We start from the raw sequence: 27,960 nt of genomic DNA on the forward strand, positions 1-27,960 counted from the left end.
TACAGACAAAAATATGGTTGTAATAATGAAATCGAATAGGAACTTCTGGCAGCTGGGGACGGGACGGGACGGGATGGGACGGGAAAGAATGGGACGGGACGGGGGTCGGGACGGGACGGGACGGGGGGGATGGGATGGGACGGGGGACGGGACAGGATGGGACGGGACGGGACGGGGGGATGGGACGGGACGGGACGGGGGACGGGACGGGATGGGGGGACGGGCGGGGATGGGACGGGACGGGGGACGGGACGGGATGGGACGGGACGGGATGGGATGGAACGGGATGGGACAGGGGGGGACGAGGGGGACGGGACGGACGGAGGTGGGGGGGGGGGTGCGACCGTTGAAGATAGACGCTATCTCAGGGGTCAGTAAGACCTGAACTAAGCAACACAGAATGTGAGAGATGAAAAACAGTACTTAAACAACTCAAACTAATCAAAAATAACAAATAAAGAGACTATATAAATATAAGTAACTAAAATAAGCCATATATATTCAAATATAAATACATTAAGAAATATCATCTCACTGCTACATTATTGTGAAGTTCCTATAATATAAGTTGTTTTATTTTATATTTCAACCAATCTGATAAAGTAATCTGTAAAAGAAACCTCTTCATGCTACATGCCATTTAGCAGATGCTTTTATCCAAAGCATTTCTGAGGTCTAATAAAACTCCATCTTTGGAAATGAGCTTGAATCCGTTTCCCCCATAACGAGCTGCGTGGAAATCACATGAGAATATCATCTAATCACAGTGCCTTATAATCACACCTCAGAGCAACACAACATGCCAGGCAGAATAAATAAGAAGAACTAAATAAATGATCAGTGATTGTTTGGCTCTAAGTGCAGTTAGCTCAGCTTCCTGATTTAGTCGAAGCCTTCAGCCATCCCTCAGCGGAGGACTGGTCTTAGCGGAAGAGAATCGGCTAAAAAGACCCATTTGTCTTTATACCTTCAATATTCGATGAGAGACGTTAATTGCACCGTGCTGAAAGAAAAGGAGGGAGGAGGGGAGGGATAAAGGGAGGGAAGGATAAAGGGAGGGATATACTGGCTAATGGTCCGTAGGGGGAAAAGAAAGGAGGGAGAAAAGAAAAGAGGATTTATATTAGAAAGTTAGAGCATATCCTCGGGAGGTTCCTTTCTCCTCACCCCGTGTGTGTTTTTCTTTTACCTGTGTGCGTCTCTAAGCGCTAATGCTCATTAGCCAGTCTGTGTGATGATAGCTCAGGATCACTGGTAGCGTCAGCTAGCGACCATCACCGCGAGCACTCTGGCTAAGGAGAGAGGCTTCCAACGGTTACATACCACTCAGCTCTTGTCACCCGGAATTGAGCACACTCCTTAATTCAGTCTTTCTTGGTTTTTTTGGGGTGGGGGGTTTTACCTCAAAAGCTTATTGGAAAGATATCAACGAATGAAGTCGCTCAAGGTGCACCGCTTTTCATTTTTAAGAGGAATTTAGAGGATGCATATGCATTAGAAAAGTCTTTGTGTGGAGAAAGTGCCAGCGCAGCACTTCACTTTTCCTTCTTCCCATCCTTCCTCTTCTACTCTCTTCTTTCTCTTTAATCTAGGGCTTAGTCCTGATATCTCACTCTGTAATTATCATATCTCCTGGTCCTCACTGATCTGGAAACAGTGGATAAGCATTATCAATTTGGCCTAAACGTATGCAGTGATTCCACCTGTCCAATCAGTTAGAGCAAGGACATTGGACATATTAGACAAAGGGACACCTTTCAGATATTCCGCTTCACCCAAGCGTTTTCAATTATGAAGCCCTCAGGTCCTCACAGTGCTGTAAAGGTTGGGTGCAGTCGCACTTACCGACCACACAGGGCAGTGTATCTGATCCCTCCACCCTAGAGCCTCAGGGCAGGCACTTGTCTCCTGTCAGCTCAACTCCACCCCCCACACCAACCCTACAATCAACCCTTCACTGTCCGCCCATCTACAGCATACTACTGGTCATAAGCTATCTTCATTAATCATGTGTAGTACAGACTAAAGCTATAAAGACGGGGTCCTTACCACTAAGGGAACAGCGTTACCTGTATTTAGCTTTGAGCAGTGTGTGCGTGTGTGCGTGCATGCGTGCGTGCGTGTGTATGTGTATGTGTATGTGCATGCTTGTGGTTTGGTCAAATTAGATTACAAGGCAGCAATCATGCAAGTTTGTTTTATAATTTTTTCTTCGACTTACGCATGCGATAGCGATATTCATAAATACACAATCACAGCTCACAATCACACAAAGACATTCCCTTTTGATGTATGCATGAGTGTGTCCGTGTCTGCTTGCAACCAGCATTCAATATCCTATTGCCTCTCGATGTGTGTGTTTGAGTCTTTTTATTAAGTTGTGTGTGTGTGTGTGCATGTGAGTGTGATTCTGTGTGTGTTTGTGTATGTTATTGTGTGCTCACTACTGCTCCGGTTTTGTCTTTGGGGATCATTTACAACTCTCAACATTTTTATAACAGCCCATTTGGTGCTATTTATATTGATCACACAGGCTGCCAAGCACAAGTACTGGCTCTGAATACAGGCTTCTCCTGAATCACACCATTTCTCTGTCCTCGGCCCTGGACTGCACTGTTATGTTATGCTCTCTCTCTCTCTCTCTCTCTCTCTCTCTCTCTCTCTCTCTCTCTCTCTCTCTCTCTCTCTCTAAAACAACTAGCTTCCTCTCTGATGCTTACAGCCCAGTATACACGGCTACATTGCATCACCTCTCTCATAAACCTAGTGTGTCTCCAATGGTCTCAATGACCCTGTATGTTTGTCTCGAAAGGGGAAAGGAGAACGTTACACTTTACAGATGGCAGAAGGATCGTGTTGTGGCTTGCTGAGACGATTTGTCATAGATCAAGCTTGGTCTTCGTTTGGCATAGAGGCATGCATGTAGGCTGTTGCACTGTATATCACTCAGCCCTGTATCATGTTCACTAGAGGTGCTGTACGTCTGTGCCTCAGTCTGCTAGTGGCATGTCCCCATGTGTTTCACTCCTTCTCTTTTTTATCTCCTTCGTTCTCTTTTTCTCGCTCTCTCTTGTTCTTTCTCTCCCTCTTGTTCTCTCGCTCTTTCTCGTTCTCTCTCGTTCTCTCTCTTGTTCTCTCTCTTGTGATGGGCATATAATTAAATGTTCCACGTCCATGTCCCTGCTGACATTCACTCTGGGTCTCAGTGTGGATAAGATGTACGACATCAAAAGCTCCTTTTTATTATTCTTAATTGAATTATATGTTCACACTGGTGATTGAGTCACACTCACATTTAACTGCAGCCATGTATGGAAGTTGTGAAAATAGATGTCTTTATTTGTCCGGGGTCCATATGCTGTATGAAGTGACAATTTGAATGGCATGAATGTGTTATGGTGAACTCAATACCAGTCTGGACACATACCTGTATAATACCCTTTTCCCCCTCACTAATTGGGGAGAAACCTAATACTGGGCTCTATTAATAGGACACTCTGCTCAGCTGTGGATGAGTGTCCCTGTGGTGGGGAAACAACATTCCGTCCTTAAGCCTGACCCCAGTACAGTGGTTAGTGACCACATTATAAATCCTGCACTTGGGCCCTGCTACAGTACCTTGAGTGCCATCGGACGCTTTAGCATGTGTGTGTGTGTGTGTGTGTGTGTGTGTGTGCGTGTGTGCGTGTGTGCGTGTGCGTGTGTGCGTGTGTGCGTGTGTGCGTGTGTGTGTGTGTGTGTGTGTGTGTGTGTGTGTGTGTGTGTCCGTTTGTCAGTTCCACTGTAACATAACCTGGTGTAGAGGGTTCTGTTTTGGTCAGGCCTCATGGCTCGCTGTGGTCCTGGTGGCCTTCGAGCCTCCTCCACTTGTCCCGAGCCGGAATGTGTGAAGAGTTTGGAGTGCCTGGAGCGGCTGGCTTAGAGCTCCCTCCCTGTTGTGGAGACACTCAAGGAGGCTCTCAATGCTCCTGTTTGTCCCAGTGGAAAAGCAGAGGGAAAACAATGAAGGGTTGGGCACCCAGGGGCAAGGCAGGGCGAGGCATCGTCAGCTCTGGTGAAGGGTATGGGGTCAAAGGTGAGGATGAGAGGGGACAGGGGCAAGGGAACAGAGGAAACTAGGTTTGGCACCCTCTTAGATCCCAAGAAGACTCTTAAAGAACAGCAACATCATCTTTGTTTCTTTCCCCTCTTTCTGGTCTCCTTCTTTACTATTTTCATTTCCTTGTCTTGTTGTCCCTGGTTTCTTTTCTGTTTCTTTTCTGTCTTTCATTCTGAAGGAGAATGATGATTTAGGTAATGACTTCATCTGGACTGTGCATAGTGCAGGGTGTCTCTGGACTGAGTGCATGGTGCAGGGTGTCTCTGGACTGAGTGCATAGTGCAGGGTGTCTCTGGACTGAGTGCATAGTGCAGGGTGTCTCTGGACTGAGTGCATAGTGCAGGGTGTGTGTCTCTGGACTGAGTGCATGGTGCAGGGTGTGTGTCTCTGGACTGAGTGCATGGTGCAGGGTGTGTGTCTCTGGACTGAGTGCATGGTGCAGGGTGTGTGTCTCTGGACTGAGTGCATGGTGCAGGGTGTGTGTCTCTGGACTGAGTGCATGGTGCAGGGTGTGTGTCTCTGGACTGAGTGCATGGTGCAGGGTGTGTGTCTCTGGACTGAGTGCATGGTGCAGGGTGTGTGTCTCTGGACTGAGTGCATGGTGCAGGGTGTGTGTCTCTGGACTGAGTGCATGGTGCAGGGTGTGTGTCTCTGGACTGAGTGCATGGTGCAGGGTGTGTGTCTCTGGACTGAGTGCATGGTGCAGGGTGTATGTCTCTGGACTGAGTGCATGGTGCAGGGTGTATGTCTCTGGACTGAGTGCATGGTGCAGGGTGTGTGTCTCTGGACTGAGTGCATGATGCAGGGTGTGTGTCTCTGGACTGAGTGCATGGTGCAGGGTGTGTGTCTCTGGACTGAGTGCATGATGCAGGGTGTGTGTGGGTGAGGAAAGGCCTCTCTGGTTTGTGGTTATCTCCTAGAACAGCACAGTGCAGTTAGAGTGGCATCAAAGACCAAGCACCTTGACTTGAACTATTGTATCTCTGTCTCTGAAGTGCAGTGGGTTTGCACATGCTGGCAGTTTAAAAGCCCTGTATCCTGTCCTATCAAAGCTTTATGAGCCCAGGGGGACCGTAAAAAGACAAAGGCCTCCTGGCCTTGGGCTGGTCAGTGGGCCAGAGAGGGCTGGGGAGGACTTGGAAGGGTTGAGGAAGGCTGGGGAGAGCTGGAGAGAGCTTGGGAGTTTTGAGGAGGGCAGGGATGGGTTGTGGAGGGCTGGAGAAAGCTGGGGAGGGTTGGGGAGGGTTGAGGTTTGAGGAGGGCAGGGGAGGGTTGAGTAAGGCTGGGAAGGTTGAGGAGGGCTGGGGAGAAAGTGAGGACCGGAGAGTTCAGTCTCATCAGTCTTCCCAGATGAACTGACATGATAATGGATTGTAGGATCACTTATATAACACACATCCAACTCCTGTCCAATCCCACACACTCCCCATAACTCTGTTGACCACCTTGAGCTTCCTGTAACATTCCCAAACTATTCTCACTTCCAAGAAAACATGCACATGCATGTGCAAGCACGCGGACACACACACACACACACACACACACACACACACACACACACACACACACACACACACACACACACACACACACACACACTCTCTCTCTCTCTCTTTCTCTCTACTGTGATTGTTTCCAGCCTGAGACATACCTGTGTCCAGGTTGCTGACAGATACATGGGTTGGTGTGCGTGTTTGTTTTCTCAGTAGGGGTCTTTGGGCTGCAGGAGGAAGCCATGCTAGAGATATCTATGTTTGGACAGACATTAGTGGAGCTGAGAGAACACACACTACTCTAAAGACCACTGATATTACAGGATGTGTGAACCGCCACAATAACACTCTCTAAAGTAGGGATTGTGCAGAGAATGTTTTTTATTCAATTTCTTTTGAGCAAAGAGAAAATGTGGTCTGTTGTGTGCACTACAGCAGACGCATGACACATACACCTTCACACAAATTCATGCATTTTCATTTGATCACTACTTAATTATGATTCTAGCTGGCTGACTTCCCTAGCAGGTGACGTGTAGTATTATAGTGAGTGATAATAGCCGGCTCATCCTCTCAGCTAATGAGTTAATGGGAGCAGGGTGATGGTGATATCCATCCAGTACAGGGAGACGTAGAGCCGTGTACAGCCCACAGACAGCTTTAGACACAATGGGAACACTCACAGACAGGCCTGCCTGCCTGGGCATCTGCTTCCATAGGGATCCCACTGAGTGAGAACACACATTTAACCATCTGTAGCTCATAGACACACAGGGAACAGAGGAGGAGGAAAGTGGAGAAGAAATGAGTGCTATTTTGGATGAGTTGCAAGAGGTGACGTCTTTAATCTGTGTCTGTGGGAAGAAAGTTTATGAGAGTGGATTATTGAACGTGTGGGATGGTGTGTGTGTGTTTGTCTCTGGGGGGAGGTGAAGTGTGTGTATGTGTGTATGTGTGTGTGTGTGTGTGTGTGTGTGTGTGTGTGTGTGTGTGTGTGTGTGTGTGTGTGTGTGTGTGTGTGTGTGTGCGTGCGTGCGTGCGTGTGTGTGCATGTATTCCTTAAAAGTCGTACGTTTTAGTCTCGACTTACAATGCATTTGTAGTCCGCTACAGATGAGCCAAAACTAGGTACTAAAGACACAATGGCAAAGAACTAGTAAAACACAGTAGAATCACACCCAGCTGTCATGATGAAATGAGATTGACCTAACTGAAACACTGAAGGCCACATGACTCAATGGCCTGTACTGAGCAGTGTGTTCACGCACTGTTTCTGGAGAGGATGAGCGAGCTTTCCTTTGAAAGCCTCTGACAGTAAGATGTGAATCATCAGTCTTTTCATCAGAACATCACGCCCACCAGGGACCTCGGGAAAGTGTTGTGACCGATCCCGCTCCCTGTATTCAAGTAATCTGTGGGCCAACCAAAACCTCACTCCCTTTTCTACATGACACAGCATTGCTGTATAACTTCGGCTTCTGGAGAGTGCAGCGTTCAAGTGAAGAGTAAATGGTAAAGCCAGTTCCCTCAGTTACATTTACAGTATTTACATGATCATCAACCATGACCTTAATTATATGAAGTAAGTAGTTGTTTTTACTCTGCTTGTAACCTTAACAAAGGTCAACTCTAGCGCTCCCGTTAACCCATCTCTTTCACACACCTCTGAAGCTCTTAAATAAACAGATAGTAGATTTCAAGGTGTGCCTGTGGTGGAGGTGGTCATATAGAAGCTCAGAGGTGTGTGTGTGTGTGTGTGTGTGTGTGTGTGTGTTGTGTGTGTGTGTGTGTGTGTGTGTGTGTGTGTGTGTGTGTGTGTGTGTGTGTGTGTGTGTGTGTGTGTGTGTGTGTGTGTGTGTGTGTGTGTGTGTTTGTTGGCACACTTACATTACCTCTCCCCACATCAAAAGTCAGCAGCACCTGCTTTTGCTTTAACTGCCACTGTGCTGCCAATGTCAACAAACACACACACACACACACACACACACACACACACACACACACACACACACACACACACTCTCTCTCTCTCTCCTTGCACAACACTACACAGGGTAAAAAAACCTGCAAAACATACTCAGCATTATTCAAATGAAATTGACACCTGCGTGTGTCCCCCTTAGCTAAGCATCCCAGACAATAAAGCATGGGTGGGTTTGGGTATATTTTCTGTCTAAATATGCCAGGCTGTTTTGGCATCAGCCAAACCAATAATGTGACGCACATCAAGGATGCACCTCCCCCCATGCAGTGTGTATGTAAATAAGAACAGTTAACATCAAGTAATGGTTAAAGGAAGAGACTAAATGAGTAACGACCAGAAAAAGGAGTGCAGGTAAATCAAATCAAAGTTTTTTGGTGGCGTACACAGTTTTGCAGGTGTTATCGCAGGTGCAGCGAAATGCTAGTGTTTATAGCTACAACCGTGCATTAATATCTAGCAATACAATAACAATACACACACTATCCAAAAGTTTGTAAAAAATAACAGTTGCAGACACTTGCATTGATGGAAGCCACAATCTATCTGCAAATTAGGGGTACAAGACAGAGGCCGGCTAGTGATGACTGTTTAACGGTCAGATGGCCTGGAGATAGATAGGTTAGGTAGTCATATTACAATGGATAAATAGAGAGAACTACTGTCTTCCATTCTAAAAAAGGACAAATGGGACAGATCATGATCTGATTGACCAGTGTGACAACAGTCTGACCACAGCTCTACTCTAACCCCTATTTTCCTGTAATGTTTTAACCTCAGTGGACTGCTCAGGCCCTGCAGGTCCCCTCCCAGGTCCCCTCCCAGGCTCCCACACACTGCAATCACAGGTAGTGACAGAAATAAACTCAATGCAACTGATCCATGTACTGTAGTGGTTCTGATCCCATTTCAAACCAGCCTATACAGTTACTGTATCGGATGAAGATGGAACACATTTCAAGCAGAGCCAGGTTTACTCATACAGTAGCCTAAAGCTGTTTGACTTTGCGCATGTATCGCAGCGTATACTCCTATTACATCAATGCCAGTGTGACTGACCCGGGACGTGAATGTCCGATATGAGCAGCATTTTCCCGGAAATGCAGATGAAAAGGAATCTATTTCTGCCTCTCCTTCCTGCTATGCTCGGGCAAATGGGCACACTGATGGTTCCATAAACCCAGATCACGTCTATCTCAATAGCCCAAAGATTCATGATTTTCAAACTGTCCTTCCTGTGTGGTTTCGGTACCTGTGCCAACCCTGTAGCATATGACTGTCATTGGCTGCTGTTGCGTTGTGTTTGACCTTTGACCTCTCTCTACAAAAAAAACCCCATATATAACAGCCCTAGTCACCCCCCTGAGTGACAGGAAATGATGTGCTGCTGCCGTGGCCTCTGCGCTGCTGAGCGGTGTGGTTAGGGGTGCTGTGAAACAGGCAGCTAGGAAGAATTACCAGATAATAAACGGTTATCATGGCTCAGGAGCGAGAGAGAGAGAGGGTGAGAGACAGTTGTATGTTTGTGTAAATGAGTGTATGTGAGAGAGAGTTTATATGATAGATAGAGACTGAGACAGAGAGAAAAGGAGTGAAAAATTAGAATCAGATTAGAATACAATATGTTCATCATTATATACTTATGTTACATTATTGGACATCATTTTTGCCTTGTTGATGGACTACTTTGTGCATATTTATTTATTTGTTGACACTCAGCACTGGATATACAGATGTATCCAGAATCCTATCTATCCACTGTCACATACATTATACAATACAACTTGTACTACCACACACATATTAGAGCCTTGTCATGAGCCTCTTTGTGCAGTTCGTCTGTGGTGCCACCGATCTTCTCTCCTTCGCCCGTACATGTTTTCTGTTTGACTGTCTGTTCTCTGTCATCCTTCCTCCCTCTCTGCTCTACTCTAAACCACCACGCTCCCACACAGAACACTGACTGCAGCCCAGCAGCTGAACAGAGAAACAACAGGCGACCTCAAGTTTTAAAGAGACAGGAAGCTGAAGTAGCTGAGAGCAGGGTGCCCATGTAAATATGCATGTTACATGTCAACCATACATTCATTTGATACGTACTTGATAGCTTATGTTTTGCCTGTGCATCCTGGTTTCTCTTCAGCACCTCTCAGAAGACTTCCAGGTGAAAGGAAACTTTTCAGGTTGCTTTTGTGCTTGGTGTAATGACTCTACTGGAAGAGACAGGGACTCCCTCAGTTACTGTGAGATGAACAGTCACAGACACCTTGCAGGGGCTAAGTCCGGGAGCTGTCTTCCAATATCTGATCTCAGAGCAGTTCATTAGCGCGGCCTGTAGTTAGCTATCCCCACATGACCTGGGTTTGACTAATATCTGGTTCTGATTTGGATCAGACATATCACACACTCAGTTTTCATCCACAGACACAGCTGGTGATAACACAAGCCACTGTTGTTGAGAGAAAAAGAGACAGAAAGAGAGATTGAAAGATAGATAGAAAGAAAGAAAGATTACGAGAGACAGCGATAGAGAGAGACAGAGCGAGACAGAGTGAGAGAAAGGGAGTTAGGGAGAGACAGGAGATAGTAGAGTATAGCTCATGTGTGTCTAAGGGAATGAGACTAGCATGGTCTATCACAGCCCATAATAGCAACATGCACTGTCCCATTATGGGCTGAGTTTGAGAATAAATCAAATCCTCTAACCCCCCCCCCCCCGTTCAAAGCATTACCCTGTCAAACCTAATCTAACCTGCTCTCCCCTCCCCCACTGCCCTCACCCCCCTCCCTTGGCGGACAAAGCCGTTCGCTGCCTCAGGCAAGGGCTGGGAACACAGGAGCAAAGTTACAGCCGAGAGAGCGGTAGACTAGCTCTAGCGTTGACAGGAAACCTCACCAGTGTCTGTGTCTCTAGTCTGTAGAACCCACAATTCCCATGGATAACCTTAAGATCTGGACATGTGAAATGACTGCTCCGGGGTCACCCAGCATTGCTTTGGAAGCCAATTAAAATATATTGCCCTGTGAAATGATACTGTTGTTTGTTGTTCCCAATAGCCTTTAGAAGAGGAGGGAGATTGTAAAATAGATGACAAATTCTTCAAGTATCAGCCTTTCGACTGAGAACTTTAGTGCCATGAAGAATATGGCTAAGAACAACAAGTGAATGGCCTTTTTAAAGCGACCACTGGTAAAGAGAACATATCTGTATGATGTCTTCTGCATGTCTCCTCTGTGTCTGTCACTCAATGTGGTTTCCACCACAGGACACAAACACCTATTCCCATAGGAACTATAAGGCTAGCCTCCATGACAGCACAGTTAGGGGACAAACATACCAGCAGACATTCAACACAGACCTAGAGTCAGTTGGGGGTTTTACTAATCACGGAGATGGCTTTGAGGTGTGATACTGATCTTAGAACAGTGCTTTGACTTAACTTGTAAATTAATTCTAGTCTGACAGGCCTTGAGTAGGGCCAGACTCATTGTCTTGGGAAATAATTACCTCAAGCATTCAGACATGATTTAAAATAAGAAAACATCCTATAGAAATGATTAAACCTGAACCAAACACTGTGGGAAACAAGAGTACCTACCTATAGTTATATTGATTTAATATGCTCACAAGAAATTATGAAAATACTCCATAGATTCTGTCTGACACTAGCTGTCAACTTCAAACAGGGAACTAGTGAGCACATGCACAGTGAGTGCACCAGAGAGGCTGTTACAGGATCTGCAGGTGTAGACATGTACAGACTCTCTCAATATCATTTATTACATGCATGACTGCACATATTAGTTGTTAGTGGGCATTCATCTCAACATTTCTCATCTAATGAAGGTAGCTCATTTTGATTGAGTATGACATGTTAAAATGATTACACCAATCACAGATTCATTGTAATGTGATATGCGATTCAATTTACAGTCTTTTAGGGCCATGCATCCGCAATGCATCTGTGTTCTTACCTATTTAGTAAAGATAAAAGAGTTAAGTCCCCTTCAGCGACAAGGACAGGGACAGTGACTCAGTGACAGGGCTTGTGTTACGTGAGCACTGTCTCACACCAGGTTTGCACTTCCGTTCTCACTTAAAGACAAGCCCCATTGATCCGTTGGAGAGGAGGGATAGAAGCTGTGTGTTTTTCCATGCCTCCCTCCAGTGCTGAGGCCTGCAGACTGCTACTCTCTGTGTGGAGCTGCGGCTGCAGTCGGGTGTGAGACAGCCCTGCCCGTGATGACTGACAGGCCTCGAAAAGGGATAATGTGTCTGGCCTCAGTGCCAGTGCAGCACAGTACAGCTCCAAGTGATCAACACTGGCAACATGATCCAGAGACAAGAGAAGCCTCTGCTCTGCTCCTCCTGACACAATGCAAACGTAATGCACCTCCGCAACGCCTCACTCAGATCTGACCAGACTTGCTTAAACAGTTCCACCTTGATCTAGCCCAGATCTAGTTCACCTCAGCTCATTACAGCCCAGCCCTGTCCGATTCAGCTAAGCTCAGCCCAACTGGGCTCGTCTCGCCCCCTCAGAGGAAGCCATCAAATCTTACCACCATCTGTCTGCTGTCTCCTGCTTCACGACAGGGACTCTCCACCACTATTATTGCAAAGGCCCTCCCTATTCAATATTCCCATTCAGATGACAGGACTTTTGCATTCTCTCCCTTTAGGAATATTTATTGGAAGTTTATTTTATTTTATCTGTTTTTTATTACTCGTCTTGTGCAAATAGGCCCCCTCAGAGTTGCTGGGCCCCTGCCCTTGCCGTAATGCCAATGTAAACATGGGAAAGTAATTTGAATTCTAACAAAGTATAGATTAGCTGGTGACAGTTTGTGGCATGGGCGATTATTTCGAAAATAATCCTGTTTTGATATGCATCGGCGTCCCGGCAGGAATTTTCAATTTGTTTTCCCATTGCCGGATGTAAACAAGCTCCCAATGTCTCCTTATCACTGAGACGCACGGACGGGGAATGAACGTGTGTCTGTCTCCCACCTCTCCCCTCCCCCTTCCTTCCCGCCCCCACATCCTTCTCCTCCGCTATACTGCTCAGCGTCTGGTTTGAGTCGCTAAGAAGCAGACTCGCTTGTCTGGGTTTCAACAAGTCCCTTTATCACGTGCAGGTAGAGGGGTTTATGTATGTACCTGCAAGTCATTTGTAAACATGAAGTCCTCAGAAACGCTCCTCCTGAATATGTTCTGCTTGAGGAGTTTCTGCCCATTTCCCTGTGTGAATAGGCAAATGTGCAGCCTGGCAAAATGGCCCCCTGTAACTCAAAAGAAACGGGCGTACCCACAAGCCTGGTGTATGTGATAAATGTTTACAGAGTTGATTGTCGACTGCAAGTTATGGAGAGAATTGATTGTTTATTTGAATAACAACAACAACAAAAAACGGTCAACTTTAAATTAAAGTTCCAAACTTAGTCAAAAAATATTGAGAAATGATGGCGGTGTAACGGCACTATTTGTGGTTCTTTGTTGCTGGTAATATCTCGCATTTGGCTCTTCGTCATACCCTCCAACTATTTAGGACGTGTTGACTAATTTCATAATGTGCAGTCTACCTGAGTGCAGGACTTAAAACCACAGACTAACAGTGTCAGAGAGAGAGAGTCACTGTGGCGCTAGAGCTGTTGACTTTAACCTTCCTTCATTTGGCAGGAATGCCAAAGGGGCTATTTATCTCGCTTTGTGATTGATTGCTCCTGCCTGAAGCTCATCAGCATGTTGCTCGTCATGTCTTAATGTTTATCGGGATTATGCGAGGATAAACATTGTAATCCTCAACGTGGTCCGGGACTTCCAATTACCCACGCTCCTTTATCAAAAATAAGGTCACCGTTGATTTAACCTATTAATACAACATAAGCCAACTGGCATCCCTCTCCTGCTAATTTCACCGAAGTTAGGCCTGACTGCGGTTGAACTGCACCCACCCACCAGACACCCATCAGCACCCAGGGCTGGAGCATGGGGACTCGAGGTGACCCTCTAGATGCCCCTGCCTCATCGGGAGTGGGTGTTTGATTAGAGGTGACCAGGCACGCAATCCTGCGGTCACTGCTGTTACCCAGCCTGGCCACCATAGCGTTAGCGATAGTGCCGGGGTGGACGTCCAGTCCGTGCTGACAGTCTGGATCGATGGGGGACAGATCGCTTTCTCCTCCAGCGATCGTTACGATCCCGCCCCTGCGCTCAGGTAGCTAGAGAGGGGAGCTGCAGGGGGTAACAGGACTGACTGAGGGACACACAGGAGACTAGAGGTGATGGGGCTGATCACCCAGACATACTGTCTGCTGTCCTTACATATTTGAATGTAACATAGTGGAGGTACAGTAGTTATGAAGAGGAAAGAGTCATCTGCCTGATGACACCGTTACCTACTGAGACTTTTGATCGTTTTTATTCAGTGATAAATCACAATCACAAAATGTATATTTTTATTCTGTTTTTAATGTTGTGTTCTATATATTCCAATCCACACTGCTGTTAGCATATTTACCCTTAGTGGGATGAATCAAGTATCTTGAATCTAATTTAATGAAACACATTATCTGTTCGGCTGAAACATGATAGAGCTTCATGGCCTGGCACATAAGTAAAGGCTACAGAGCATACTGACTCCGTATCAGCCCTTCGTTAATCTAGTCTAATACAATCAAAGCCAAGCGCTGCTTTCACAGGCAAGAGTAAGCACGCCTTAAATTACAATACAGAGGAGTGGAAATCATTACTACCTTTAATGTTCCCAATCTAATTGAGGCATTAATTTAAGCAGAGAACTCCACTGAGGACGATTCATAACTGCTTTTTAATTTAGAGGGGCCTTCAGCAGGAATGAGGAATATCACAGGGAATAGCCAGTCAATGTTTCCTGTTTTTTCTGGATATAAAAGCCCCTTGACGTTCTGGGAGGCTAGAGAGGGGAACTGCACAGCGGGAGAAAACCCTTGCCTGCCCGAGAATACGCACACATACACATACATACACACATGGGTGCGCATACACACACACACACACACACACACACCCACACACAGACACACACGCACACACACACACACACACACACACACACACACACACACACACACACACACACACACACACACACACACACACAAAGGCTGTGGCTCCTCTGGTGATTTTTGATTTGTTTAAGCGTGTGTGTTTGAGTGTGTGTGCATGCTTGTGTGTATGTGCTGTTGGCGTGCCTCGAGGCTCCTCTGTCGCCTTATCAGTCTCAAAGTAAAAAAAACATGCTTCTCTAAGCTTGAATCAAGCGTTTAGATATATCTCAATTACTGCAGAATCACTGCACTTTCAGGAGAATGTGAAGACTGGCTTGATGATGTCTTTACAGAGTGGCAGTCAGTATGTATCTGTAGGGAGGCTGATTGAACCTGATGTCTGACTGTTGTCTCTGAGTTGTGGTTATGAGCAGATTTCTTCTCTCTCATTCTTCTCTGATGCAGTTCTGGTGATTTCATTCACACACAGTACAGAAGAATCTAATATTCCTCTGTACAACAGCGCATCATGAAAAATAACAGTTCTAGTGAGTAAGGAAATATAATGTATGACTTTTGACATTACATAATTATTTGAATATGTTTTTAGACAGGCTGCAATCTCTTGTATCAATTTCATACCCATTGCAGGGACCAGTTACCCCACAGAGCCAGAAACCTAAGGGACCCTCTCATACACACACACAAACAAACAGTGCACCACACACACACACACACGCACACACACACACACACACACACACGCACGCACGCACGCACGCACGCACGCACACACACACACACACACACACGGACCTCTAGGGACTTTGTCACACTGATACCGTCACGGTTCCCCCGTGGCATTAGTGTCACGCATGGCATGCCATCTGGAGTGGGGAGAAGGGTTTGTTCAAAGACTGTTTGAGCTGAGTGGTACATGCTTTGACCGTGCGGTTGACCATCTGGGCTGGCACGGTGAGTATCACTAACTTTGAGCTGCCTGTTCTGCAGAAAGGGGAGGAGGGGGGAGAGCGAGAGGGAGATAGCTGCAGGGTTAAGAGCAGTCAGGAGCTTAGTGGACATATTGATGAATGTATTAGATAACGCTGGCGTTCCCTTGCCTGCCTACTGGGGTTTTGTCATTCTCTTCCAGAAGCTGTCCACAGTGCAGAGATCCTTTATTCTACCTCTAGTATGAGACATAGAACAACTCTGTATCTCTTCCTCCCATACTGTACCTGTTGATTCTGCAGCAAATTTACAAAGGAAAGAAAAGGCATTTTGGGGGGGGGGAAAACACATGGCAGAGTGTTTTAACATTATCAGCCTCACTGGTGCAGTCTGTATAGACGGGTTAGCTGACAACGTCACGAAAACGACGTGCACGCTTCAATGGGGCAGAAATCCTTGTGTTGTTGTGATTCTGGATGGTCAGATAGCTAGCAACAATGACAAGAAGCTGCCATGTGGGGAATCCTAGGTGTCTCGTTACAACTAGTTTTACCTTGTTCTTGATACCATAACTTGTTTTGAGGTGTTTTGACTGTTGCCACGTCTATGCTAATATGGCAAAAAAATTGCTAGCTAGCTAACCAACAACTGTAACGACATATTTGAGAGACAACGAGTGCTCATTGTGCAAACTAAATATAGTTTGCATGTTGTCAACAATCTAAGCCAACCCCATCTGTTTTGCCCCATAGCTGCGCATGACTGGGTTTTGTTGCTAAACAACCAACCCGCCTATTGAAGAGTTGTTTCTATTGTTGTGTATATTATTTTATGTGTGTATGGATTCATCCTCGTCCATGCTGATTATGTATTAGTTTAACAGTGCTGGTGAACTGTATAATAGATACAGGAGCATGAGCTAAGAAGCCATCTTATTTCTTCTTTTCACCGTGAGCTGGCGATAGAAATGTACTGACATCAACACTAATAGTTCATCTTTAATTTGCATATCAAGACACCATCCAATGTTGTTTGCTCTTTTAGCGTGCGGGCAGAAAAAAGTCTGTAACAAGCCGCTTATTGGCTTTAAGGCCGTTAAAAGAGGAAAGGGGATTTTTTTTAATGCTAAAGCAGGGATGATCAAAAGTAAGCCCATCTTATTATTCAGTCTCTACTGCTAAGGGTTGGTTTTACTAGCGGAGATGAAGAGGAGGATGGGGGAGAGGGGGTTGGAAATGGTAGCAGAGGAGGGTTACATCTTAGGAGGGTTAAATCTGTACCAAAGTCCAGGACTCATGCTTTGACCCCCCGGGCCGACGGGTGTGCTTACCCGGCAGGAACACTTATCCTGGCAGGTGTGTGTGTGGCTCTGAGTAGGGCTGTGGCAGTCACAAAATGTTGTCAGCCTGTGATTGTCAAACAAATAACTGCCAGTCTCTCTGTAATAGACCGTTAATTAACATTAACACATTTAGCATCTCCTGGCTTCCACACATAGCCTACAAGCCGCTGATGCAGACCTTTGGAACATCTACATTTTAAAAAGTATAATAAATCCATGTAATATAGCCTACACTTTCACAATAAATCCCTAATTTATTTTAGACAGGTCTAAAGAAGCATGATATAAAGAAAATGTAGTCTATTTCAGAAGAACAGAATAGCCTACTCTGAGCTGTCCTTATGTTAGGTCCTGATCTGGCTATGCCAAATGGCTGTGGGCTACACAAATTCATTTAGCAGACAAGATTTCATTAGAATTCTGTGGCATTATTTGATAGTATGAAGAATACAATTGAACAAGCATATTTTCTCCAAACGATTTGAGGAAGTGCAAATTCGGCTATTCTGTGTTGAGCGGTTAACAAAGAAATAGGTACTCCTATATGCTTAATTTAGAGTTATTAATTTAACTTTAGTTGTTCTACAAACATTGGGCTATATGTTTTGATTTTGAATACATTGTAAGGCCGCATGATGCGACTCTAATGATGATTTGAAAAAAGTATCTTGAAAGACATGAACTCTGCTTTGTTTTTTGCGCAAGTTGTACACACTACATCAATCACTCATTCACAATTTGACAAACACTTGATAATGCCTAGAATTTCACTGCCTGGTATGGCAGTTGTGGGATGCTGTCACGTCCTGGCCAGTATATAAGGTTAATTGTTTTGTAGTTTGGTCAGGGCGTGGCAGAGGGTATTTGTTTTATGTGGTTCAGGGTGGTGTGTTTTTGTAAAAAGGGTGTTTGATGTAGTATTTCCGGGGTTTTGGTTTATAGTCTATGTTTATGTATTTCTATGTGTAGTCTGGTGAGTGTGTTTCTATGTTGTGTTGATTGGGGTTGGGACTCTCCTTTGAAGGCAGGTGTTGTCTATCTGCCTTTGATTGAGAGTCCCATATATTGAGGTGTGTTTGTGTTTGTGATTGGTGGGTGATTGTGCTGTGTTGAGCTTTGCTTGGCCAGACTGTTTGTAGTTGTTCGTTCGTTCGTTTCTTTGTTATTTTTGTATGTTCATTTTTGAGCGTAATTAAAAATCAAGATGAGCATACACGTACCTGCTGCGTTTTGGTCCTCCTTCACCGACGACAACCGTGACAGATGCGCTAGATCCCAAATTAATACAACCACTAGCATCAAAAAAAATTTCGTTTAAAATGTTGATAAACTATCATGATATTTCTTCACATTTTAAGTGCAGCAATGCGCACATGGTAGTACGCTATAAGGGCACATTTTAGCGGAAAACACCATTATCAAAAGTGACCGCAAATGTATTTTTCCATGTAATGGTGCATTTTTATGGTGAAAATGATCTTCCCCAAACATGAAACTCAAACGCTGCTTATGTATGCCAGTTAGGTTAAACACCCCTTGTAAAGTGGATTAATGTGATTAATTTAAAGAAGTTATTTGGCCACTAGTTGTAATACAAACCTTATTAAAACCTATAGGCCTATGGGCTAGGCTACATGAGGTGTGCGACTATAATTAGAAAAAGTCGCAAAAAAAGGCATTGTTTCCTATGCTGGGCATCATTCACAAATGATAATATAGAATTCACAAGTGATAGGCTAATATTGTCACCCATCAGACTATTCTTGATTTAATATTGTCTTTACATGTACTAAATAATATATGTGTGAAATTTGCTTTGATTTAGAATGGACCATTATCATGCACCTGTATCGAAACAGGGTCAGCTAGAAAAAATACATGTAATCTATGCACTTAAATCTGGCTTTTCCCCGTGGTTTATTTTCATGCCAGCCAGCTAGTCTACACTCCTGTTGTAAATATAAGCAATGTGCTTAATATTAGGAAAGTTGAGAAATAAATATACTAGGTCCAGCCTATAGAAAGCTGAACCTCTTATTTTTAGTAGAGGCCATCTCTCTGTTTTCTCTTGCAATTGCATAGCCTATTGAAATGTTGCGCAACATGTGCTCATGGGCTCTCATGAAGTGTTTGATTAGATTTTTGGATACATTTGCATTGATGTCAGAGTGATTAGAGGGACAATAGAGTGCTGAGTACAAGGCAGTTAGGTAGGCTACGAATGACCATCAGCAGCATCAGAGTTTGGAGAAGCCTAATTACCGTGACTAAACGGTGTGGCGGTCACGAGCAAGTGCAAGTGCTACAGGGAAAAAAGAGATATCTCACACCACTACGATGGGTCTACAGGTGGCCAGATCCGCTCCCACCCACATGACTTTAGTCAGCCGAGAGGAGATATCCACTTCCCCTTAATATTTGATAGTTTCCTTCAAAGGTGTCCAGCTGTCTTTACTGATCTCTGCTCTCTGCTGCTGTGTCTGGGCCGGGTTTGGCGCTAGTCGTTCAGACTTCTCGCCTGTATCCTGCATGGGGATAGTGTTACCCTTCTCCTCTACCTCTTCTTCTCTCCTCTCTCCTTCCTCTGCTTGCGCTATCGCTTCTATCTCCCCTGGCCTTCATCGATCATCACAGAATGCACAGTTAAGCTCAACAGAGGACGGTCGCCCCCCACCATGCCCCTCGGTTAGCGGGTGTCTACCAAGAGAGAGACCCTTGGCTGGGTCAGGCGTAGGGGGAATTCCCAGAGTGGGTGGATGGAGGGAACCAAGGAATGAAGGGGGGAGAAGGGCTTGTCAGGCAAAGCTACGGCTGGTCAGATCGTATTCACGGCATCCCAGCGTTCTTGATTCCCCAGGAGGAGTCGAGTCCAACTGGCATTAACATACAGTATGAAGGCATTCTGGCTTCTCCCACCGTATGCAAAGAAAACCAATAGAAAACCAACAGGAATAAAAATATATATATAGCCAGTGTCCAATTACTGACGAGCAAATGGATGGAGGCTTTTTTGGAGAAGTGGATGAAATCTAGGAGACTTCAAAGACAAGGCAGGGTATAAAGTTCCCAAACACTTCATGAATATTGCAGTATTCCAAAGTCACTCATCCTGATCTGAAAGATAGAACTTCTGAGGATCGGGGCCCCCTTCCTTACTTACAGTAGCAGAGTGGATGGCTAGTCCATGAACTATTTAAATACACACGAAGATGTGAGGAGGCAGTGGCCAGCATGCTAATGAAAACCAGACTGGATCCATAGAGAAGCCCTCTGTTACTGATTACCCACTCCTATCCTCTTCAGCGCTGCTCTCAGGGAGTCAAGCTTGGGGTGGAGTCAGAAATATATTGATATTCTGGACTCTCGTTTTATCAGTTATAAAATAATTTTCTGGACTATTTTCTTCTTATACTGAGGTCAAAATAAATGTTTGTGTGTGCATCTGTTCACATACATGTATGTTTGTGTGCTTGAGTATGTGTGTGTGTGTGTGTGTGTGTGTGTACATACAGTACTATTACGCCTTGATGCATGGATGTGTATCTGTGTATATCAGCATAATGAGCACAGCTGTTTGTAACAGAAGTGTCCCAGAGTCTGAAAGTCAAGACAAGTAACAAAGGGACTAAAACTCACTCTAGAAGTTGGCCAATACCACAGTGTCATCAACCCCCCTTCATGTCCCCAGTGAGAGTCCTCTACCATCCACTCTTGGCTGTCCTATCTTAGGCACTGTGCTAATGAGAAACAAACCATATTTTTAACACTGTGAGGCCCTGTGGAAGGATCTGGTTCAAGGCTGAAGGAGCCACTCCCAGGGCGTGATGCCAGTTTTTAGTGTGAGGGACGGGTGACAGTACTTCACTCTGTCAGTTAGAGATTTAATATGTTTGTTTTTTTGCGTTGTTTGTTAGAGGTTGGCAGGGTGTGATGGGTGGGCTATGGTGTGCTGGGGATGTTAGTGAGGAGTAGGATGTCTTGGTGACTGGTGGCACTCTCACCGACACCCTATATGGGCATGGTGGGTCACAGGGGTAAGTCAAGTCTGGAGAGACCCAAGGCCAAGGCCACCAGATGGTAAATATAGAGATAATATATTTGTGGGACCAGGACTCAAAGCTTCTACCAAATTGTCCCATATACACAAAGCAACAAGTGTATTCAGTTGTTCTGTGAGACTGCAACATATTTAATTACTTATGCTATGTAGCTGGCAGTAATGAACCAGTCTGCTCCTCTTGTCTCCATATATACATAAATAATATGACTCATAGAAAAACTGAACTGCAGTTGACAAATCCAGTGTTATTCCTGTTGTCCTATGTGATTTAAAGCCCTGTCTTAACTCTACAGCTCTGTATCCTCAGTCTCCAGACCTCTAGTATGTGAGACCATGTCACAACAGGCCCATGGTACCCACAGGGAGAGAGGGCTAAGTGGTTGTGAGGACTGGGAAAGGGCCTGGGTAAAAGACTAAAGACTTTTCAGAGGAGCTCGCTGCTTTGCACTGCACTGCTCCCACTCTTCTCTTCAGATCAGCGCTCAGTCGCCCCAGCAGAGTCAATAAGCTGTTTGTTTTAAGTGCCTCTCTCGCTTTCATTCTCTCTCTCTCTCTCTCACTCTCTCTCTCTCTCTCTCTCTCTTTCTCTTTCTCTCTCTCTCTGTATCCCTCTATCTGTATTTGCTCTCCTCTCGCTCTCTCTCTTTCTCTTTTTTTTCTCTCTACCTTTCTCTCTCTGACTTTCTCTCTCTGACTCTTTCTCTATCTATTCCTCTGAAGCGGTGTTCAGTCTTGCACTGCGGCGTGGTGCTACAGGAAGCCGTTTAGAGTTCCCATCCTCACCATTGTTCCAGCCTGTTCTACTCAGAGGCGACTGTTATCCTTCTAACCAAGCTCTCTGCCAGGTGACAAATAAAGATTTGTTGATAGTTTTCCCGCCTCTGATTAAAATTGCACCCGGGAGGTTTGCACGCTTAACTTGTGGAATGTGTAATAAATTAAAAACAACAATTTTGCTGACATGGTGAGATAGACGGGGAGACAGGGAGTACATGTGTGTGAGGGATGGGAGCAGGGTCGTGTGTGTGAGGGATCGGAGCGGGGTCGTGTGCGATGATGGGGAGAGGGACGGGGGTGAAGCAGCTTCCTCTCTCTCTCGTTCTGTTATCTCACTGTTCCCTCTCTCTGTCTTTCCTGTCGCTCTCTCTCCTTCTATCTGTCATTCCCTCTGTCTTTCATCTCCTCCCTCTTTTGGAGCTCTGATGGAGGAGTACGTAACGGCTTTGCTAAATGGGTTCCCCTCCTAGCCTCCTCGCCTCACTTAGATAAAGATTGCATTTCAATATTTCAGGAGAGACATTTTCATTCATCGTCCTTGCTAAGAGATAACGATTAGATGTATATTGCTCCGGTTCACATAAATCAACTTGTTTTGGGTACACTCCAAGTACCCCCCACCCCTTCCTTAGGCACATTCTCACTCCTCAGCCAGCAGTGTGTTCAACAGATTTTGCATTGACCATTGACTGTTGGCTTTAGGTGCAGTTAATTTAGGGTGTTGTGAATGGCCAACTTTGAAGGGCAATTGATCGTTACAATCAAACGTTTCAGTCTTTTACATGATAGTAATTATAGCAATTGATAATGAACATTGGAGACTATTTACAAAAAGAGAAAGGCTGGGCCAGTTGCCCCATTGAATATCATAAAGTATGTCACTCAGTCCATCACAACATCCACTTCCTACCTGTCTGCTGACATGGTTTTACAGCCCTATACTTCACAACTGAAGCTCTCTGTCTCTCCACCTGCCAATATCCAGCATCGCTGTGGCCTAATGGACACACAGTAAAGACTGAGCCCATTAGATCCCATTATAGAGCCATGGGAGAGAGGAGAAGGGAACAGCCAGAAGCATCCCACTATGGTCCTGTGATCATTCAGGTTTAGTACCAAACATTTCAGAAAGTTTACTAATCCTGTCTTGAACATAAGGACATGGTGAAACAGGTGGTAGTGATTTGTAGGGGAGAATCTGGGTGTCACAGTGAAATGTGTCCGCCTCCATCACCACCACCATCTCTCTCCCCTTGTGAAATATGAGCCAAAGTGGCTGTATGAGGTTCATGTAATTGTAGAGACCACAGTATGGACGGAAGTAGAACTTCTGAATAGAAGAGACTGATAGGAGGTAGGTAGATGGATAGTGACACATGCACACACACACACACACACACACACACACACACACACACACACACACACACACACAGTTGAAGGGGGAAGGGTAAACTGTACCCAGAACAGACCTCTCCTCTGCCCTCTCTAGCTGAGACTCTAGCTGTTCCTTGACCCTTGCCAGGATAAGCTGCTTTTGGATAATCAATGGACACCAGTTAAATGTAATTGCCATGTCACAATGTCAGGGACACCATTGATTCACCATTGTAGTTGTTGTGGGGACTGTCCTGGTAAGAGGATTATGGAGACCAGATGTCCTTGTTTAGTCCTGTTACAGTCTTACTTTACCCCAGACATGTTGAGGCCAGACAGGCCAATTTAGTCATTTAACGTACTTCTGCTATTGCCAAATCCCAAATCGACCTCTAGCCTTTACCCTGTAGGAACTTTCAGTAGCTCTGAAAGGAGTGGGTAGGTGTTATCAATATTCACAATAGGATAGCCACAGCTAGGCTAGGTGTCAGCTTGGCTATAATGCCTACGCATATACAACCTGCATCTAAACAAGTGTATAGGGGTTAGAGGCTAGGGGTCAATTTAGGGTCTAGGGGTCAGGTTTGGGTCTAGGGGCATTGGACTGTATGGGTGCATGTTTTCTGAAAAATGGAGGCGGCTTAGATCACTGGAGATGTCTGTTAGGGTCTATTAACATGGTGAGAGACCCTGGTGCTAAAGCTACAGGCCCAGATGATTACAACTGTAAGGAAACCCATATAGCAGCGAGCGAGAACATGTGTTACAGCAACATTACGTTATCATGTGAGGTTAGAAACATGGCCCCATAATCAGGAGACAGTGCTGCACTAACCTACCGCGTCGCTGTTTGCAGAACAGTTCACTATAACCTTCATGTAAATAATTGAACTGCTATTGTGAATTATTCATCAAAGTGCCTGTAAAACGAAGGTAGTAGCTCTCCATAGGGCAATATATTATTTTGCTTTTATGTTCTTTACAGTAGTGACTACATGTATTTATTGTAAATGCTATTAAGGCATTGATTTACAATATATTGTTTATTGGTGGCAGGCTTAATGCATATTGCATGTTTGTTCATGGACATGTATGGGCCATTTACATAGTCATAAAGCACATTTCTGTTGCCAGTATGTCTACAGATATGTAAATACATACAGTTCACAAAGACATTAGAAAATAAAGGTAGCCACACATACAGGACTGTATATGGTAGCAAATGACTTTGCAATGTGGTAACAACTTTTATGTTTGGATCAATAAAAAAATGGCATAACATGAATTAATTGTATAAACCGGTAACAGGTCAGGAGAGTGGCTTTCAGTTCAGCTTCTCAGGATGAATAGAGATGCACTGTAGTGATTGTCATCGTACTGTAACGTTCCTGTACTACAGTAGGTTGGATGTTTCCGTGCAGCAGTGAGAGCTGGTCCTCAGGGCTCTATGCAACCTGTGTCCTGTGGTGAGTGGAGCAGCACCAGAGAGAGAGGAGGTTAAGATTGATTTGCACCTCTTTATAAAGCTGCCGTGTAGGCCTCCGGCTCACACCACTGCAGGGCAGAGAGAGAGAGAGAGAGAGAGAGAGAGAGAGAGCGAGAGAGAGAGAGAGAGAGAGAGAGAGAGAGAGAGAGAGAGAGAGAGAGAGAGAGCTGTGATGGTGATGAAGAGCCAGATAGTGAAAAGGCCATGCGGGATATGAACCAATCTGCTTCCTCTTTAAACCCCCAAACCTCAAGCTGTCAAGCTTTTAAGATTCATCATAAAGCCACTACCTGCCTCTCTCCCCTACCTGCCCCCCCCTCTCTCTCTCTCTGCTACTCTTCCAGGCTTTTGTCGCTGTCACCATCTCTCTTCGCCTTGACTTATGTCCCCCCAGGCGTCCCAGAGATTCCATTACCTCTGCGTGCATTGTGGGAATGTTAGGTTCTCCCTGTACGGAGTGCACGCTGCCGTCACCACGCCGTCTCGGATTGATGGGCTGAGGTCCGACAGTGACCTGGCTGACTTTCACTCTTAGCAGGGACTCAGAGAGACAGATTTACATGGAAGAGAAATAGAGGGCTGATGTGGTATGGGCTAGCCGGCGCTAGGAAGGCTAGCAGACACCACATCAAATCATATTTTATTTTATCTGGGTACACAGAGAGGAATGGCTTATTTTGAGGGTTGCAGTCAGGAGAAAAGAAGATGGGGTGTTGTGGAGGTCTGGTATAGCTTGGCATGCTGTGATTAATGAAATAGTGTTTTGTTTGTATATATTTCTTTCAATTACCCAGCAAGCTTACCATTTCCGAGAACTTCTTTATACACGCCCTCGTGCACTTACTTCCAGACTCCAGTTGTCTATGAGTGTGTAGAAGCTGTTTTTCTTCACCGGGGCCCAGAGAGCTCCTCGCTTTAGCGCTGTAATCAGGGCCTTGCCTCTGTCTGTGTTTGTGTTAGTATTGGACCTGACAGCCTCTCCACAGGGGAGGGGCCTTGAACCAAGAGGCTCCGAGACTCCCTCCTCGGCCTTCACCTTGCCCCGTCCTCACCCACCTCTTCGTTCCCCTCCTCGGCCGCCCTCCTCTGCTCCCTCTTCGGCCCCCTCCTCGGCCCCCTCCTCTGCCCACCTCCTCGGCCCCTTCCTCTGCCCATCTCCTCACCCACCTCCTCACCCACCTCCTCACCCACCTCCTCGGCCCCCTCCTCTGCCCACCTCCTCGGCCCCCTCCTCGGCCCCTTCCTCTGCCCACCTCCTCACCCACCTCCTCACCCACCTCCTCGGCCCCCTCCTCTGACCACCTCCTCGGCCCCCTCCTCGGCCCCTTCCTCTGCCCACCTCCTCACCCACCTCCTCGGCCCCCTCCTCGGCCCACCTCCTCGGCCCCCTCCTCGGCCCAACTCCTCGGTCCACCTTTTCGGCCCTCTCCTCGGTCCACCTCCTCACCCCCTTCTTCGGCCCCTCCTCGGCCCCTTCCTCTGCCCACCTCCTCGGCCCCCTCCTCGGCCCAACTCCTCGGTCCACCTTCTCGGCCCTCTCCTCGGTCCACCTCCTCACCCCCTCTTCGGCCCCCTCCTCGGCCCCTTCCTCTGCCCACCTCCTCACCCACCTCCTCGGCCCCCTCCTCACCCACCTCCTCGGCCCCCTCTTCGACCCCCTCCTCTGCCCACCTCCTCGGCCCATCTCCTCGGCCCACCTCCTCAGCCCACCTCCTCGGCCCCCTCCTCACCCACCTCCTCGGCCCCCTCCTCGGCCCAACTCCTCGGTCCACCTTTTCGGCCCTCTCCTCGGTCCACCTCCTCACCCCCCTCTTCGGCCCCCTCCTCGGCCCCTTCCTCTGCCCACCTCCTCGACCCCCTCCTCGGCCCAAGTCCTCGGTCTACCTTCTCGGCCCTCTCCTCGGTCCACCTCCTCACCCCCTCTTCGGCCCCCTCCTCGGCCCCTTCCTCTGCCCACCTCCTCGGCCCCCTCCTCGGCCCCTTCCTCTGCCCACCTCCTCACCCACCTCCTCGGCCCCCTCCTCACCCACCTCCTCGGCCCCCTCTTCGACCCCCTCCTCTGCCCACCTCCTCGGCCCATCTCCTCGGCCCACCTCCTCAGCCCACCTCCTCGGCCCCCTCCTCACCCACCTCCACGGCCCCCTACTCGGCCCACCTCCTCGACCCCCTCCTCGGCACCCTCCTCGGCCCACCTCCTCGGCCCCCTCCTCGGCCCCCTCCTCAGCCCACCTCCTCGACCCCCTCCTCTGCCCACCTCTTCGACCCCCTCCTCTGCCCACCTCCTCTGCCCACCTCCTCTGCCCACCTCCTCGGCCCCCTCCTCGGCCCCCTCTGCCCACCTCCTCGGCCCCCTCCTCGACCCCCTCTTCGACCCCCTCCTCTGCCCACCTCCTCGGCCCACCTCCTCAGCCCACCTCCTCGGCCCCCTCCTCACCCACCTCCACGGCCCCCTACTCGGCCCACCTCCTCGACCCCCTCCTCGACCCCCTCCTCGGCCCACCTCCTCGGCCCCCTCCTCGGCCCCCTCCTAGGCCCACCTCCTCGACCCCCTCCTCTGCCCACTTCCTCGGCCCCCTCTTCGACCCCCTCCTCTGCCCACCTCCTCTGCCCACCTCCTCTGCCCACCTCCTCGGCCCCCTCCTCGGCCCCCTCTGCCCACCTCCTCGGCCCCCTCCTCGACCCCCTCTTCGACCCCCTCCTCTGCCCACCTCCTCTGCCCACCTCCTCTGCCCACCTCCTCGGCCCCCTCCTCGGCCCACCTCCTCGGCCCCCTCTTTGACCCCCTCCTCTGCCCACCTCCTCGGCCCATCTCCTCGGCCCATCTCCTCGGCCCACCTCCTCGACCCCCTCCTCGTCCGCCTTTAACACAGCCCACTAATCACAGCATAGGAAACCCGACCAACCAAAAACAAACATTCACTGCAGGAAATACTGGGAGAAGAGGGTCGGCCCCTAACGGCATAGGTCACTGGGGCTTTTTTTTTTACAGCCGGGCCTTTATGGAGTCGGATGCCAGAGATGGACAAATAGCAGGATATTAGCTGTCAGCAAGCCAGGTAGGAGCCAGCGGCTGACGGCCCGTTAATAGTCTGTTTGTTAGTGGGGAGGAAGAGGCTCGTAAAAGTGGAGACTCTTATCTGTCGAGGACCCTGTGTGTGTGTGTTTGTGTCACAGTCGCAAATCCGAGCAGTCTATAGACTGCTCAGCCCAGCGGCTGCAGTTCATTAGATCAACATAGGGCTTCAATTGCTACTCTTGGTCCTCTAGCTGGACATATCTACAATCAGATATTTTACTATCCCACTAATGGTTAAAGTTGGGATTGTGCTAGTCTAATCTGATCGTAGAGCTGTGTGTTAAAGGCC

At 47.1% G+C, this 27,960-nt stretch overlaps 2 protein-coding genes across 2 annotated transcripts in view; both read left to right on the top strand.

Moving 5' to 3' along the window:
* Positions 1-27,960, top strand: part of mafa (MAF bZIP transcription factor a) — a 122,894-nt gene that overhangs the window by 55,767 nt on the left and 39,167 nt on the right. The gene's annotated exons all lie outside the window — the stretch shown is intronic.
* LOC115167602 (proline-rich extensin-like protein EPR1) lies at positions 26-27,460 on the top strand. Its single transcript, XM_029722190.1, has 2 exons — positions 26-325; positions 25,571-27,460. The coding sequence occupies exons 1-2, from the start codon at positions 26-28 to the stop codon at positions 27,458-27,460; spliced, it is 2,190 nt and encodes a 729-aa protein (XP_029578050.1).

Source organism: Salmo trutta, chromosome 29 (genome assembly GCF_901001165.1).
Source record: "Salmo trutta chromosome 29, fSalTru1.1, whole genome shotgun sequence".
Classification (NCBI taxonomy): Eukaryota; Metazoa; Chordata; class Actinopteri; order Salmoniformes; family Salmonidae; genus Salmo; species Salmo trutta.

Bases quoted from the DNA above. Each gene is read 5' to 3' on its own strand.
- LOC115167602 (XM_029722190.1), top strand. From the start codon at position 26: ATGAAATCGAATAGGAACTTCTGGCAGCTGGGGACGGGACGGGACGGG. The intron at 326-25,570 runs GTGGGGGGGGGG...TGGACCTGACAG, and splicing joins GGGGGACGGGACGGACGGAG to CCTCTCCACAGGGGAGGGGC.